Source organism: Cornus florida, unplaced genomic scaffold, assembly GCF_030987335.1.
Source record: "Cornus florida cultivar Cherokee Brave unplaced genomic scaffold, ASM3098733v1 CherokeeBrave_3.0.0_Hap2_Chr09, whole genome shotgun sequence".
Taxonomy (NCBI): domain Eukaryota; kingdom Viridiplantae; phylum Streptophyta; class Magnoliopsida; order Cornales; family Cornaceae; genus Cornus; species Cornus florida.
Window position 1 is genome coordinate 47851684 of NW_026775579.1, and position 17014 is coordinate 47868697.

The 17014-nt window shown below is 36.4% G+C and overlaps 1 protein-coding gene across 1 annotated transcript; it reads left to right on the forward strand.

Annotated features, from left to right (window-relative positions):
• The first annotated feature begins 682 nt into the window (after positions 1–682).
• Positions 683–16682, forward strand: LOC132273831 (uncharacterized membrane protein At4g09580). Its single transcript, XM_059774912.1, has 4 exons — positions 683–1374; positions 12578–12848; positions 12958–13128; positions 16134–16682. The coding sequence occupies exons 1-4, from the start codon at positions 1115–1117 to the stop codon at positions 16263–16265; spliced, it is 834 nt and encodes a 277-aa protein (XP_059630895.1). The 5' UTR covers positions 683–1114; the 3' UTR covers positions 16266–16682.
• The last annotated feature ends 332 nt before the right edge of the window (positions 16683–17014 follow it).

Below are 17014 nucleotides of genomic sequence, written 5' to 3' on the forward strand. Positions count from 1 at the left end.
TTAAATTAGCTGAAGTGATTTAAAAATAAGTCATAAATATATCTTAAATAATACATGTCATTATATAAAAAATTCAACTTAGGATAATTAAGAGCAATTTTAACTTAGAGAATCCAAATCCTTTCAGGGACATGAAATAAAAACCACTTTTTATAAACACCAACCTCTTGAATATCTTGGCACTATACTTTTTTTTCTTCATAAGCACTTGGTACTATATTAATCATTTTATCCTTTGTCTTTTGACCTTACAAGTTTTTGTGAGCATATAAAAAAGAAGATTTAATAACATAAATAAAATAAGTTTGAGAGTTAATTTTTTGGACACCTATTCTCTGGACATTATTAGTTAGTGTTATGGTTAAAACGGATGATAGATATAAAATACTTTTATTTATCTTGTGCAAATGTTACAAATGAATGAGATGAATATGTATACACCTATATACATAATTAACATGTTTCATCCCTTCACCTATATAATTTAGTGGTATTTTTTCATAAAAATTAAGAAAAAAAAATTTAAAAATTATGAACTTGTGGATGTATTTGTTGCTAGAAAAAAAAAAAAAAAAAAAAAATGGTCCCGTCAAATTGATTTCTAATTTTTACTCATTGAAATAAATGAAAATTAGCGAAATAGTAACCCTTTTTGTTAGTCAAAACAGTGACTTTTTTGTTTTCATTTCTTCTTTCTAAAAAGCCAATACGCTGTCTTTCCCTCCTCTCACCGGCGAGTAAAACACGGCCCCTGTTTTTTTTACAAAACACCGATTTGCTTTTTTAGGGTTTAGTCCAACTCCAATTCACTATCTCAGATCTCACCTATTATCTCTCTACAGTCACTTCTTGTGGTCCTGTTCTTCAATTTTCAAATCACATCAATCTTAAAAAAAAAAACAAACGTTTTTATTTTATTTTATCAATTTCGAATATTGTGATCAATGTGATTTGCTTCATTGAAGCTATTCAGAGACCAATCTGCATCAAAACTACGGTTTCTTTTTCTTAATCTCTGGATCAAAGTTGAATCAGAGACTTCATTAATGGCAGTGACTGCTTACCATGAAGGTTGAGAGTTTAGCGGTGTCGTTCGTTTTCGGAAGCGTTGTCCATGGCGGCATCCAGGAATTTCGTGGTGGAGATTGGGCGGTTGAGGGATGAAGAGAATGGGGAGGATTCGCCTCCGAGCAAGAAGTCGATCGGCGCGAAGTTGGAGGGGAAGTTTCCGTTGACGCGGTGGGAATTCACGGCCGCTTTGGGTGTGTTTTTGATCTTCTCCACCGGGTTGTTCTGCATATACCTAACAATGCCAGCTGCGGAGTATAGTAAACTCAAGCTGCCCCGTACAGTTTCGGATCTTCGAATGCTCAAGTACTTTTTCTAGCTCGAATTTTGCATATGAAGCTCATAAATATTTTTCTTTTATGCATATCCCCTATCCTCTTTATTGCAACAATGTGACATTTTGGTGTTTAGCGAATAGTTTCTTCCTAACTATCTAAAGAATGGTCAATTTCTACCCTGTAAAGTTTTTATTTATTTATTTTTAGGTCATGGCATTGAGATTTAAGTTGTAGTTTTTGAGTAATTGAACAGTTATAAAATGATTTTTAGCTGAAATTTACAGTTTTTTTTTTTTGGAAGAATTGAAGTTTAGCAGGATTTCCCCATAATGGCAGTGAATGGTTGCTTTTGGGAAGATAAATAAGGCTTTGGATGATTGGATTACTAATGACATGAGTCAATTTGCACAATTAGAACTTCATCCCACTCTAAGTGTGGTCTGTTTTTGGTCTTAAGTGGGTCATGCACTTTGAGAATAGGAAAATTTTCAATTGTTTTGAAACCCTTAGAAGGCAACTGGTCTATGGAACATTCAGGAGGGAAATATTTTGTGACAAGATATCTTAAAGGCAGCTTGCCATCTTGTAGCAATCCTATTCTCTGCAAGTGGTAGAAACTTGTGCACCATTTTGGTTTGTTAATTGAGAGAAAAAGAGGAGAAAATATAGGGGAGGAAGGGAAAGAAGAGAAAGCTTAAAAAATTTCATCAGTTTGGGTGCAGAGAATAAATGGTAACAAAGGAAGAGAAAACAAATTATAAGGCCTGTACATGCCTCTTTTCACGTACTTGTACTTTGGCTCAAATGTTGATCTCCTCTACACGTCGCTGAACATTTTTGTGGTGATACTTTTTCTTTTTCTGGAGCGAATTATTTTTTTTAATCTATCCATTTCTTATCTCCTCTTCTAATTTAGTGCAACTTCTTTTCTTTCTCCTCCTCTTAGAAGGTTCGCTAGTGATGATAAAATAGTTTTCTTTTTCTGGTTCAGTTAAGGTTAAATGATGGTTTATTGTTTCATATTGCAATCAACTGCTTTTTGGTGGTTGAAAAAGGCTAGCAAATTCTTATTGTTGTTCCATACTCATGTACCAGAGAATTGTTTTTGTATGTTGACAAAGTTGGGCACATAAAATGAAGAAATGTACTTTGATCTCTGTTGTAGATGAAGTTCCCCTTGACCCTCGTGGACAGAAATGAGAATTTTTGTACAAGTCTCATTTTGCTTTTCAAAATTAAGCTTGTACATCATACTTTTAGTATAGAGGCAAGAACCTAGAGTTAGGGAGTTGATGAGAAGTGCTGGTAATGTGGGGCTTAAATCTAGTGGTCCCTTTGGTTGTGTAGACACATTTTATTGCATGTAATGAACTGCATAGAAGATTATTAATTTTTTTTGATTCAATTAAGTTACTATTTATTAAAATTTACTTTTAATGATAAAAATTGCTGCAGAATATTCTTGCATTGTGATAGACTGTTTATATTTTTTTCTGTTTGTTTTAAGGCCATAACCTGTTTATTTAACCAATAACTATAGAGGCCATAGACCCTATTAGGGTACAGTTCTCCACAATTCTCTAGAAATCTTCTGGTAGACATAGGGCATGGTCAGAGCCAAGGGTGCTTTCTGAGTCAAATAAGAGAAGGCATACAACATGTCGATTGGAGATTTTTGCTATACATTATATTGGTTGGGCAGAAAAGATGGATGGAAACATGCATTTCTGCTGATATTTTATATTCAGTGAATGGTCTTGAAGGTATCTCATCAAGTTTGAAGGTATTGAAGCAAGGGACTCCTTTTCTCCCTATTGCTGTTTTTAATGATTGAGGCATTAAGTTGTTGAAGTGGGTAGTTAAGGGTGGTATAATTAGTGGCTTTTTGGTGTTCTATGTGACCCAAAAAAAAAGTGCAAAGGGGATCAGGAGTCGGTAAACCATATCCTTTTGCATTTTTGAGTGGTTAGAGATGTTTGCACCTTGTTTTTGTTCTTTTTTGGTGTTTATTGGGTTTCACCGAGTTTAACTGTTGGCATGTTTGAGGCTTGGAGAGGTTGTATATTGGTAGTCAAGTCCAAGATGCTTGGAGAGAAACTCCGCTTTGCTTGTGGTGGCATTTGTGGTGCAAGAGGAATTGGAGGTCCTTTGATTGAGATTTCCCTATTTGGGTGTTAAAACACTCCATCTTAAGTTCTCTATCTTTTTGGGTCAAAGGGTGATATTGTAAATTCACATTGGATTTTTGTAGAATGTGTGGATAATTTGAGAGTTTAGAGGGCCTGTTGTTGCCCCATTATGCAGTTGTTCTCTTGGGGGCGCTCCCCTTTTGAACGCTTTTTAATGAAATTTTACTTATCAAAAAATAAAATAAAATAGGAGTTTTTTGTTGGCAACATAAAGGGAGCTTATGTAGTATCCTGATTTTATTTATCTATTTATTTTCTATTAGTGGTGGTGAAGTGTGATCCAAGGGTACACAAGGGATTATGACACTTGTTTGGATATTAGTCATGTGTGCATACTATGTACATATATTTAATTATAGTCTTGTGTCTAAAGTAGTCATTAAGCAAGAATGAAAGAAAGAAATTACGAGTATCTATATAGGCAAATAGGGTGGTGCACGTGCCACCCAAATGAAGGAGTCAAAGCACTTCTATTGTATGTCATACAAGTGTAGTAAAAAACGGGGTGACATAAATATATGTACATAATATGCACACATGACTAATATCCAAACAAGTTTCATAATCCCTTATGTACCCTTAAGAAAAAAAAATCAGGATACTACATTTTTCAGAAGTAAATCAAGTTTTTCACAAGACATCAATCATCTAAAAAATTCAAAATTTGATAATATAGAATAATATCCTTTAAAAAGATTTAAAGTGTGAAAAACTACCTCTTGAAGTCCCCTTTTTTCCTCTCTCTCTCTCTCTCTCTCTTGTTCTGCCGAGACTCACCCAGGGTACGCACTTTAAAAGGGGCCTCTCTCTCTCTCTTGTTCTGCCGAGACTCACCCAGGGTACACACTTTAAAAGGGGCCTTCAAGAAAGAGAGAGAGAGAGAGAGAAAGGGGACTTCAAGAGGTAGTTTTCCACACTTTAAATCTTTTTAAAGATATTATTCGATGTTATCAAAAATTGAATTCTATAGTATCCTGATTTTTTTTTTTGTTAGTGGTGGTGAAGTGTGATCCAAGGGTACACAAGGGATTATGAAACTTGTTTGGATATTAGTCATGTGTGCATATTATGTATATATATTTATGTCATCCCGTTTTTTACTACACTTGTATGATATGCAATACAAGTGCTTTGACTCCTTCATTTGGGTGGTATGTGCACCACCCTATTTGCCTATATATATAATTTCTTTCTTTCATTCTTGCTTAATGCCTACTTTAGACACAAGACTATAATTAAATATATGTACATAATATGCACACACATGACTAATATCCAAACAAGTGTCATAATCCCTCGTATACCCTTGGATCACACTCACCACCTCTAATAAAAAAAAACAGAATACTAGATTCTACCCTCCTTAAAATAAATTTCACCATCGAAATTTAGAATTTGCTAAGACTCCTCACAACCAGAATTACAAGCCTATGGTGTAGCTTCAGTGAAGGACTTATTATTTGAATTGGAATACTGGGGTTATAGCTATCACTTGAGGAAAGAAACTTCAGAACTATTCTGCTCGAACATGGAATTTAAATGGAATTTGGGAGAAATGAATAGCTTAAGCGTAAAGAATGTTAAAAGTTTTAGAAGATCCTTGGCTGATTGCCAATCTATAATGTGTTTCAGGTTGGAACATTTGAGTTGGAATGAGTTGAGAATGGATTACAACCTTGTAAGAAATTATATCAATGATTCTCATTAGATACCCATTGTTAAATATAATTTTTATGGGGATTGTTGGATTGGTAGTGTCACATTACCTAGTGAAATCTTGCCCGGAAAATTTTAAAATATGTATATTCAATTACAATATTTCCCTAAATAAATCTTTTTCATCATCATTACTCATTCGGTGAAATAGATAAATTATTCAGATGGAGGATAGAAAATTGGAAAAAGAAAAACCACCAAAACCGTCAGCGGACAACAAAGCAATGGGAAGAGATGCTAAAACATTCCCACTACTGATCAACCTCGAGCAGAAGCAGAGGAAGGGGTTGTCTATGGTATGCAGTTATGCCCCATTTTGTGGGTGAAACACACCCAATCCTGCGAGGAGAAAGTCCTCGCAACTTGGGTAACTGGAGGGGAGTCTGATACTAAGAGTAGCATGAATCAAGGCTCAAAAAGGGAGTCTGACGGAGTATAGCGGGCATGAAAAAAAGGGGGAACACTTGTCTCACAAAACAGTAAGCTTCACGTCCCTTGTGTATTTATGATTTTCATAAATATAAATAAACAGTAATATGTGGCAGGCGTCTGAATGCATGTGGGGCAGTTGTCTAGCATTCAAAACTTCTCTTTAAGTTTTGCTTGACCCACAGTTTCTGATATACGGTATTATCTCAAAGTTTCCAAAGGAAGCTTTGACTAAAGTCCTGTAGGATGAGTAAATAAGAGACTAAAAGAAAAGATAAAAAAAAACAGGTTGCACACGTTTGTGTGCATGGGCAGCAGGTGCCTCTCTTAAACCAAAGGTAAGTTTCAAAGCTTCCTTGGGTCTGTACGATTATTAACTGAGAGACCAAAAGGAAGCCCGCCGGGGGGGGGGGGGGGAGAAGAGAAGAAGAAGCAAAGCAAGCAAACAAACAGATTGGGCGAGTCTCGGCAGGACAAGAGAGAGAGAGAGAGAGAGAGAGAGAGGGAGGGAGAGGGAAATTTTTAAGATGACTTCAAGAGGTAGGCTTCCACACTTCAAATCTTTTTAAGATATTGATCTAAATTATCAAAAATGGAAAATTTTAGATGATTGATATCTTGTGAAAATATTGATTTAGTTCTAAAATTTATTTGTCAACTATCTGGAAATTGTTGAAAATTTTGCTTAACCTTGAACATAGCCTTGTTATGGAAACCTGAGCTGAATACTAGGGCTTTCGGACTGCTATTTACATGACTTATTTTTGTTATTTAGAATGTAAAATTTTGAGGAATAAAATGTAGTATCCTGACAAGCGTCATAATCCCTTGTATACCCTTGGATCATACTTCACCACCACTAATAAAAAAAGAAAGAATGGATACTACAGCTTCTGTGCCTCCCTCTGGACTTATTTTTTGTTGACAATATTGTCATTTTTGTGATGCTTGGAAGGCTGATTGCTGCTCTTTTATACTTTTTGGCAAACATATGGTTGGATGTTATTTGAGTAAAAGTGAATTTATCCTAACTGAAGAGGAGTGAGATCTGGACGACTTAGTGGTTAATAAATTAATTAATTTTTATTATTATATTTTTTTTTTGTTGTGGGGGGGGGGGGGGGGTGTTTGTCCTCCATTCAGTGTTCCCGTTCAAAACTAATATTTTGTTTGATACCATTGTTTTGAGAATCTAGTGGACGCTTGGAAGCAATACTTTTGAATAAAGGACAGGCTTACTCTCATCAATAGCATATAGTTCAGCCTTCCTTCTTGTTTTGTGTCTCTCATTTCTGTTTAAGTATACTGGGAGATGAGATTGGATAAATTTCATAGGTTTTTATTTATAAATTCTTTCTTAATTTCTTAATGTGGGCTTCAAGAGGAATCTAGTCGCCATTTGGAGTGGGACAGGGTGTGCTTACTTGTAGTGCCAGTTTGGTATGATGAATCTTGAGTTTATATTTACTTTGTGGTAGGGAATGGCAGAATTTTGCCAAGATATATGGCATAGTGAGGTTGCTTTGTAGGATAGGCATCTAATACTCCTAAGAACTGTGGTTTCAAAAGAAGCATCAATTGCATACTTCGTTTATCAGTTGACTAAGTGGTGTGGAGTCCCAAAATTGTGATGGCCTTCTAGGATTAGTAGTTGGATTTTGTGGGTGTCAAAAATACTTCAATGCAAGTTTGGAAGGGGGTGGAGGATGTGATTGTAAGGGACGCTGTCTAACAAAAAATATATAGCAAGAGAATTTTTGTGTAATTATATATTAGACTTGAATTCTAAGACACGGTTGCTAGGTGCATCTTTAATCAGACACGTAGGATATATAGTCCTTAGTTGTACCTAAGTATCAGGTCTCCAGCATCAGTATTTCATGCATAGAAAAGTCAATGTAATGTAGATGCTGAGTCAGTCATATGTAGCATTGCAATGTCGTGAGTGAGTTTTGAGGTCTTTTACTAGCCTTATTTAGTATTTGAGGAGTTGCAGGAGGAAGTTGCTCACATTGAAGGTCTAGAAATAAATGGGATGGTGCTTCAATTTGTATTTATATGGTGCATGCAGAATGAAAGAAATATGAGACCATTTGAAGGGGTGGAGCTTTTAGTACAAAGGTTTTTTTTTCCTGAATTAGTACGTAGGTTTCTTTTAGAATTTATTAATTATTTTAAATAGTGGAACTGTCTCTAGTGTTTTAATTCTTTGGTCTTATGATTCTTTTGTTCTTGACTCTTTTGCATAACTTTTGTATATTTCTTGGCCCCCATTTTTTTGACGTCTATATTGGAAATTCTATTATAAATATAAACTGCTGTTTCTTATTTAAGTAAAACAAGGAAACCAATATTTTCTCAAGGCAGTAGGCAAATTTCGTTGTTGGTCTAAAAGCCCAATTTAAATTGCATTTGCAGCCTCCTTAGAGGAAACAAAAGAAGAAGTTTTGGGTTTTGGCTTACCGAAACCGAGAGGCAAGAGCTATATTTATATGCAAGAGTAGGGTACAAATAAAGGAAACCAAATCAAAGAAAAATAGGAAATATGCCAAAATTTACGTGATCCCATGATTATAGGGATCTTATCTACGTGATCCCATGATAACAGGATCTTACATAAAACACCTAATAAAAGGCTGAAAACAGCTAATAAAATTAAAAGAAATAATAATACAGATATTTTAACACTCCCCCTCAAGCTGGAGTGAAGATATCAATCAAGCTCAGCTTGGTAATCGAGGAATGAAGCAAAGATGGACCAACGGATTTGGTGAACACATCTGCTGACTGATTAGAGGACCGAACAAAGAACGGCTTGATAATTCCTGAACGAACCTTCTCTTTGATAAAATGAATGTCCACCTCTATATGTTTAGTCCTCTCATGAAGAACATAATATGAATCAAGCATGATGGCTGACTTATTATCACAAAACAAGTCTGAGGATTGTTTTTTACTTCGCCCTAGCTCCTCCAAGAAAGATCGAAGCTAGAGAATCTCACACGTACCCTGGCCATGGCACGATACTCAGCCTTTGCTGAAGATCTCGAAACTACAGGTTGCTTCTTACTTTTCCAGGATATAAGATGATCTCCATGAAAGTACAAATGCCAGATGTGGAACGTCTGTCAGTCTTGGACCCAGTATAGTCTCATCACTGAAACAGGAAAGCCCAGCCCGCTTGCTAGAAGAATAGAATAATCCAAGTCCAGGACGTAAGAAATCGAAGAATATGATATACCGCATCCATATGAGCTGTATGAGGAGCATACATAAACTGACTCACAACACTAACCGCAAAAGCCAAATTAGGACGGGTGTTGGTAAGAGAACTCAATCTTCCTACCAAGCGTTGATATTGCGAGGGATCATAAAGGAGATCTCTAGACTTAACGAGATCTTCATATTAGGATCCATTGGAGTGGAAGCAGGTTTACACCCAAGCAGTGTTATTAAAGGCTCAAGGCACACCAAGGCACTAGAGGTCGCGTTCATATCTAACAAGTCATATCAATATTCTAAAAATTAATATCAAATATAAAAAAGTAAATCCATCAACTCTATAAGCATTCAAGAACTATAAAACATAGGACAAATTTGTTTTTTTGAAAGGCAAAAGAGAGTACAAAAAGAGATAAATCTATATAAAAAAAAAACTGTTTACAAGAAAAGAAAAGAAAAAATAGAGCCAAAAAAAAAAAAAAGAGAGGCAGAGACAAAAGAAGTAGATGAGAAAATAGAGGGTGTTAAAGAAGAAAAAAGAGAAAAAAATAGAGCCCAAAAAAAAAAAAAAAAAAAAGAGAGAGAGAGAGAGAGAGAAGAGAACTAGACGGAGAGAAAGAAGTAAACAAAGATGAGAAGAGAGGAGTAGAGGAGAAGAGGGGAGAGAAAAGTAGAGGAGAAGAGAGAGAAGAAGAAGAAAGAGCGGACATGGCTTCGTCATTCGTCTCTGTCACTAAGGCTTCATCGTTGCTCTCACAGTCTCACTCTTTCTATGTTCAGCATGAAGAACAAATGGCAAAGTAATATTAGTGGATAGATGAACATCTCCTTTACTAAGAATAATGGTGGTTGACCCATCGACTAGACTAACAACCTGGTTAACAGGGGTAACAGGAGTAGAGTATAATGACAACTCACTAGTCATGTGATCATTGGCTCCGGAATCCAGAACCTAAGTAGGTTTTCCCGTTTTAACATGAAAAGCAGAAGGAGTACCTATAGCTATAGTAGCCGTGGGAATAGAAGAGCCAACCCTGGTAGATAAAGCTCTGAACTGCTCCTGAAGCTGACCAATCTAGGACTGTAACTGATTAAAGTCCTAAAAAGATGGTCTGGGAGGAGTTAAAGCAGGAGGGACAACAATGTGTGGAGTAGTATTCCCACCAATAGCATCGGCTACTGCGGCAGTGCGGCCACGGCCAGAAGGACGATTGCGAGAAAATTTATGCTTTAGCTCGGGGTGAAGCTTAAAGCAACGATCCTTTACATGACCCGTGGCTCCACAATGTTAACAAATAACCTTTCCCTCTGAAAGTCTAGAATTAGCAACAAGAGCCATCTGATCAACTGGAGTCTTTGGTAAAGTTGCTGGCTGAGAGATCTGACGTCTAGGCTCCTCATGGTCAACAGTAGCAAAGGCATCGTATGAATCAAGCATAGGAGAGGGGTTTATGATCTGAATTCTAAGAGCATCATACTCAGATCGTAAACCTATAAAAAACTAGTAGGTATGCTGGCGGTCCAGTCTCTTGACCAAAAGAGTTGCAGCTTCTTCAGAGAAATCGGAGAGAGGTTCATACAATGCTAATTCTTCCCACCTAGACTAGAGGTACCCAAAATACTTTGATACTGAGAGCTTGAGTGTCTCTTGAGATGCGTGAGCAATCTCCTGATAGAGTTCAAAGATACGAGCATCATTGCGGGAATGAGCATACATCTTGTTAAGGGTTTGCCACAGACGAAAAACAGAAGTGTGAAACATGAACATATTATAAATACGCTCCTCCATTGAGTTGAAGATCCAATCCAGGATGGTGCACCTGTCCATGTCCCATGCAATATATTTAGTGTTCGTCTTTTTCGGTTCCTTGACTAGACCCAAAAGCCAACCAGTTTTTCCTTTCCCTCCAATATAGAGTTGAGGAGAACGGGACCAAGATACGAAGTTGCGCCCATTCAAGAGCACACTAGTAACCCGCTATGTCGGATTATGATGTGCCGAAGATAAAGTATGCTAGATCGAGGATAAAGTGTCCTTTTGGCTACTAGAATCAGTCATATTACCAAAATAAGGCTAATTCACACATGAAAGCAGGAGGAAAGAGAAAAAAAACAAGGGCAGAAAAATCGACGCGCTTTCCTCCAAATATGGTACCGAACAAACACCGGCAGCCCACAAAGAAAAAAAAAAAAGGCCAGAAGGACCCTTAGGTCATAAAAAACCTAAGGGAATTATCCTAAAAAAGGATTAAAAAACAGAGGGTTACCCGAGGGGTCCGGCGCAAGGGTTGGGAGGAGATGGAGGTGCACTGGAGTTGAGGAAAAATGGAGAGAGGGAGAGAGAAGACGGCGGTGTTGGGGAGGCGAAGGTTTTTGTTTTGCTCTGATACCAAAAATAAGTAGTTTTGGGTTTTGGCTTACTCAAACCGAGAGCCAAGAGTTATATTTATGTACAAGAATAGGATACAAAGAAGGGAAACCAAATCAAAGAAAAACGTGAAATATGTCAAAATATACGTGATCCCATGATTATGGGGATCTTATCTACGTGATCCCATGATTACGGGGATCTTATCTATGTGATCCATGATAATTGAGATCTTACATAAAACACCTAACAAAAGGCTGAAAACAGCTAAAAAAATAAAAAATAATAATAAAACAGATATTTAAACAAAGACAACCCTAAAATGTCAGCTTGAGTAATATGAACATTTATGAGAATCTAATGCCTCAGAAAATTGTGGTTCCAAGAACTAACTTGAAAACTACAGGAACAAATCATAGCCATTATTCTAAATCAAACTAAGGATAGAGAATTAAAAAAAAAAATGGAAAAAGTAAAACTGACTTGATTTAAATGCTTGCTAGTTTCATTGGGGGCTGGCTCCATTATGCTAAGCTTTATTATATTTGATTTTCTGGTTCTACCTTGATTGGGGGAGGGAGTGGAAGAGTTAACAAAAGGACATAAAAGGAAAAGAAAAGATCATACAGATTTTGTATCCAATTTATTGATATATTTTGAAGCTCATGGCTTCAAAATCTGGAGAAATGAGCAAGTAATGGCAGTTGTAAATCTTGAAAAGATCTTTTCCTGTTCATTAGACAATATTGTAACTAGATTGTCCTATCTATCGTTTTGGTTTGTTAAAGTTATCTTATATGGCCTCCGACAAGTATAAAATACCTTTTAAAGTCAATGCAGGTAATACAAAGAGACTTGGAAGGAGAGCCCTCATAGAATGGGGCCTACAATGGCTATATCTGAGTTGAAATGATGAATAGGGATGTAGAAACCTATTTTAACTTATTATCACTATTATGATTACATGTTATGGACCATCTAATTGAAATTTTTTTCCGATTTTAAGAATAATTTACAACATCTTGAAAACATTGAATCAGGAATTTCCTTACCTGCCAAGCACACATGCAAGAATTTGGTTCTTTGGCCTTAGTGTTTGTTTTTTATTTTTCTTTTGTGAATTTGGTTTTGATTTTCGATCTTTTTCATCCAAAAACTTTACAACGTAATCCAACCAAGGGATCTTTACTACCTTGTTTTATCTATTTATTTAAGGATGTCTAGATCTTCAATTCTACTGGTTTTCATGATCATGCTGAACTGTGTCATACTTTCCCTGAATTATGTTGTTCTGCGTTTTGTTTCAGGCATCATCTTGCAACATATGCTAAAGCTTTCCCAGCAAAATTCATTCTTGGATACTGTTCAACATACATATTCATGCAGACATTTATGATTCCCGGCACCATTTTCATGTCATTGTTAGCTGGAGCTCTCTTTGGCGTTATCAGAGGCCTTTTCTTGGTTGTTTTTAATGCCACGGCTGGAGCATCATCTTGCTATTTTCTGTCCAAGTTAATAGGCAGGCCCATAGTTCACTGGTTGTGGCCTGACAGGTTGAGATTTTTTCAGGCAGAGGTACTTTTTGTGTTCTCTATCGCAGTTGTCTTATATTTACCATATATTGAATTTTTTCACAATATCTCTAATTCCTGGTCCCATACTAAATTGAAACTTTTTGATTCAGATATCAAAGCGTAGGGAAAAGTTGCTGAATTACATGCTTTTTTTGAGGATTACTCCAACCTTGCCCAACCTTTTCATCAATCTGGCATCTCCAATTGTGGATATACCATTTCATGTTTTCTTTCTGGCAACAGTGATTGGACTTATTCCAGCTTCATATATCACTGTCAGAGTAAGTCTATTTTAATCATCCAACACTAGTCATCTATGTTGAAAATATATCATTCTATGAAGATTGACTTTCATCATTTCTAATTTTATTTATTTATTTATTTTTTATAGTAAAAAGACTTTAGCTTGCTATGGTAGTGGACCAGTGGTTGGTTTTGGTTTCTTTTATTATGTTTGTTCCTCTGAATTTTCTTTCACAATATTTGAATTTTGGTAGGCACCATTGACATTTCAGAGACGCACTGACTTTTCTAAGAGCACAAGTACCCTTAACTGTTGTGTAGTTGTTCTGGACTATGTAAATTAAGGGCGCTTATGTAGAGGGAGGATGATTTTGCTCTTAGGTCTTTTAGGGTTATACAGCATGTTAATGACCGGGATATTGCCCATGTGGAGTTCCACTTGATCTCTATGTTAGGAAATAGGATGTGGGTTGGTGGTTGCATGGGGGCAATTATGTTTGTTCCTTTGTTTCTGTCAGTTGACTGGATTTAGACTCGGGTTGCTCTCCATGTTGGTTAAAGATTTTCGTCCCTTTGTCCTTGACTTGAAGTCCTTTTTTCTCCTTAAAGATATTAATGGAATCCAGTAAATTGCAAAGGGGGTGCTTTTCCATGAGGTTTTTCCTGTTGGAAGGATTGATTTCTAGATGATAGACATTGGCTAACAAGTTATAATGATATTTAAGGTTTTGCCAAGAAGGGTTAATGTGATAATCTTCCCATCCCTTGTTGTATAGTTGATTTTTCTGGGTCTCTGTCTTTCTCCAGTTTGGGGAGTCTCTTGTAGTGGAGAGAGTCTGAAACATTATTTCGATAGAGAATACCAATGTGGTCAGGGAAATGCAAGTTTTCTGAAACCAATTTCCTTTTGCGTTTATAATAGAGGTCTAGGTGGATATGAACAGGATAATTTTAAAAGGGTGTAATTGGATGGGTTCTTTACACGACTATCCTTGTTGATATATGTTACATATGAAGTAGTATGCTTTGTTTATATAGTGTCCTTTTGTTGGCCATGTTACGGTAGCTTCTTCAGCTAGTTCCCACACCCATTTTTATTTATTTATATACATTTTCTTCTAGAACAACACAGCTGGTATTCTGATTAATCTTTTAAGAGTAATCTTGGATCCTTTTAAAAGGGTGTTATTGGATGTGTTCTTTACATACCTATCATCCTTGTTGAGATACGTAGTGTACTCTGTTTATTTAGTGTCCTTTTGTTGGCCATGTTTCTGTAGCTTCTTGCCTTCTTCAGCTAGGACTTTTTTTTTTTTTTTTTTTTTTCACGCGCACACACACACTTACCTTTTTGCCCACTCCTGGGCTCGAACCCCTCCCATCCTCTTTGAGGATTAAGAGTAATCTTGGAGTATTGGAACATAAAACTCTTAAAAAGTAATCTTTTTGAGAGTGTAAAACTTCACACTTGGTTATATAATTTGTAGCTATTTAGTATCATCAAAATACTATAAAAGCCAAACAATTGATTCACATCATTAGTCTGCTGATCTGTGGGAGCCGGAAGGTAATTTGTTATCCTTACCAATATGTGAACCTGATCGTTTCTCTGAAAGTCTCGGTCCGATTATTCAAGATTCAACTTGATTATATGCCAGATTTGTCTGAAAGAGCTAAAGCACTTCTATTTCACTATAGTGTATAGTTTCACTCTAAATTTGATATAGAATGAGGTTGGTGGTACACAATATTCACCTAGATCATCCTTGATAATTGGTTCTTCTAAATTCTGTTTTACCCATCAACCCTTTTTTTTTAAGACTCGTGGCATGTTCTTTACGAAATATTTGTAAAACAAAAAAAAAAAAAAATTTAGGAGACTGTAGCATAACAAAGAGTCCTGGATTAGGCTTAAATGTCAGATTAGCATGGTGTTTAGTGTTATCCTACAGGCTATATCTACTCAGTTCTCTATCCTCTCTTTTCCATTTAATGGAATTGGTTTATGTTCATTATAGGATAACAAGATGTTTATAAATCTATCATTGACTAAAATAGGGAACTGTAGGTTTTTAATTAATTTATATACTTATAAATTTGTAAAAATATTATTTGTTTTTAAAATTCTACCATCATTTTATACTCCTGTTTCTATTTGAATTCAGTAGCGCATCTTCTTTGTTGCCTTTACAGAGGAAGTTTTTCTATTCCTGCTTCTTTTTAAAATAAAAAGGTCAACGGAAGGACGAAATGGCAATCAAAATGTTCAAAAAAAAGTGAGTGAAAGGGCAAAGTGGTTACTAAGAGGATAGGAACCATCTGGTCATCAAATGCATGTTTTTTGTTACTTCTAGTTAGTATTAGATAGGGATGCAACTCGGGTGGGCTTGGGTTGAAAAGTAACATTCCGATTTTATTTTTTGCTGGGCTCGGGTTACTGTGTCAGACAACCTGAAGCCCAACCCGAGCCGGTCCCGAATTACAAAACCTGACGAACCCGACTTATGAACCCGAACAATGAACCCAATATATATGTTATATATTATATACATGTATTTATATTTGTGCTGGTTGTATGTGATTGGTTAGTTAGTGAGTTCACTTGATTGTAACATATATGCAATACACTGGATATCCTTTAGTAACCCTAAAATGGCTATTTCATTTGTTATTTAAGCAAACCCGAATTCTAACCTGAAATAGCAAACCCGAGTTAGAAGCCCGAAGTCAACCCGAAATTTCAACCTGAGTTGCAAGCCCGAATTCAACCCAAACTTAAGAAATTAAGGATGGGTTGGGCTCGGGTTGGGTTGCGCTCGGGTTAAATGGTTGAAGATTTTATATCTTGGGTTGAGCTCGAGTTGCTTTTTAAAGCAAGCTTACAATGGACACCTGTTCCAACTAAGACTTGGACCCTGCACCTCCCCCTATTAGTGACAGAATATTAATCAATTCCATAGTAGTAAACTATGTTCTGAAGCTAATTTTGCTTGTTCTTTTGGCACTCTAACCTAACCGGAGCTTCTACTTTTGTTGTCTTCAGGCTGGCCTTGCTCTTGGGGATCTGAAGTCAGTCAAAGATCTGTACGATTTCAAGACCTTATCTGTGCTTTTCCTCATTGGATCTGTCATTATAATTCCTACCCTCTTAAAGAGGAAGCGAGTGTATGAATAATAGCCACCGGCTGGCTCCCTCCGCTTTATTAATCAAAGGGAGCTTGAGATGATTACTACTTGACTGTAACACAGATTATAGGACACAAGAAAGAATTAAGGTGCACGACCCTTGTTGTCTAGATAACCTTAAGGCAGGATGTGTCTTCATCTTTGCTTGTGATACACACCAGTTGATTACTCGCCCTACAAAAGCACAAAAAGCAGATGTATTCCTTCATTTGATTGTTTCTGTATGTTAATCCGTATGATCTCCCAGTAGGGATTATATGGGAATTCTGGACTATAGGTGTACTATGGAATGTTGATAGTAGCATCTCTATACACGATGATTTCTGATTGAATTGTTAGAGCCATTTCGGTCATGTATTAGGAAAAGGATATATATTTAAACACCTTCGTGTGGCCATTCGTTTCAGTCTTATAGTCTGTTGATGATCATGTTACCAGCTTGATATGGTGAAATGAAATTTGCTTGAGAAAGCTCACGCCACACCCGATGAATGAAAATTGAAGATCCATTGGTTAATACCAACATGTTTTGTAGGAAATTTTCAACCCTTCAATACTTATTTTGCCTTCACAGTTTATCAGCCTCTGCTGTTGGAGAATTCTCTCTCTCTCTCTCTCTCACACACACACACACACACACACAGGAAATGGAGACTGAGGCTGAAAGAGGATTAGGGAAGAGGAGCACTGGACAAGAGGTGCTGGAATTTGTATTGCCATTTCTATTTCCAACTAAGT

What these genes read in the sequence shown, in the direction of transcription:
- LOC132273831 (XM_059774912.1), top strand. Translation starts at nt 1,115, where the DNA reads ATGGCGGCATCCAGGAATTTCGTGGTGGAGATTGGGCGGTTGAGGGAT. An exon ending in TCGGATCTTCGAATGCTCAA is followed by an intron (nt 1,375 to 12,577) that starts GTACTTTTTCTA and finishes GTTTTGTTTCAG; the next exon opens with GCATCATCTTGCAACATATG. An exon ending in TGAGATTTTTTCAGGCAGAG is followed by an intron (nt 12,849 to 12,957) that starts GTACTTTTTGTG and finishes TTTTTGATTCAG; the next exon opens with ATATCAAAGCGTAGGGAAAA.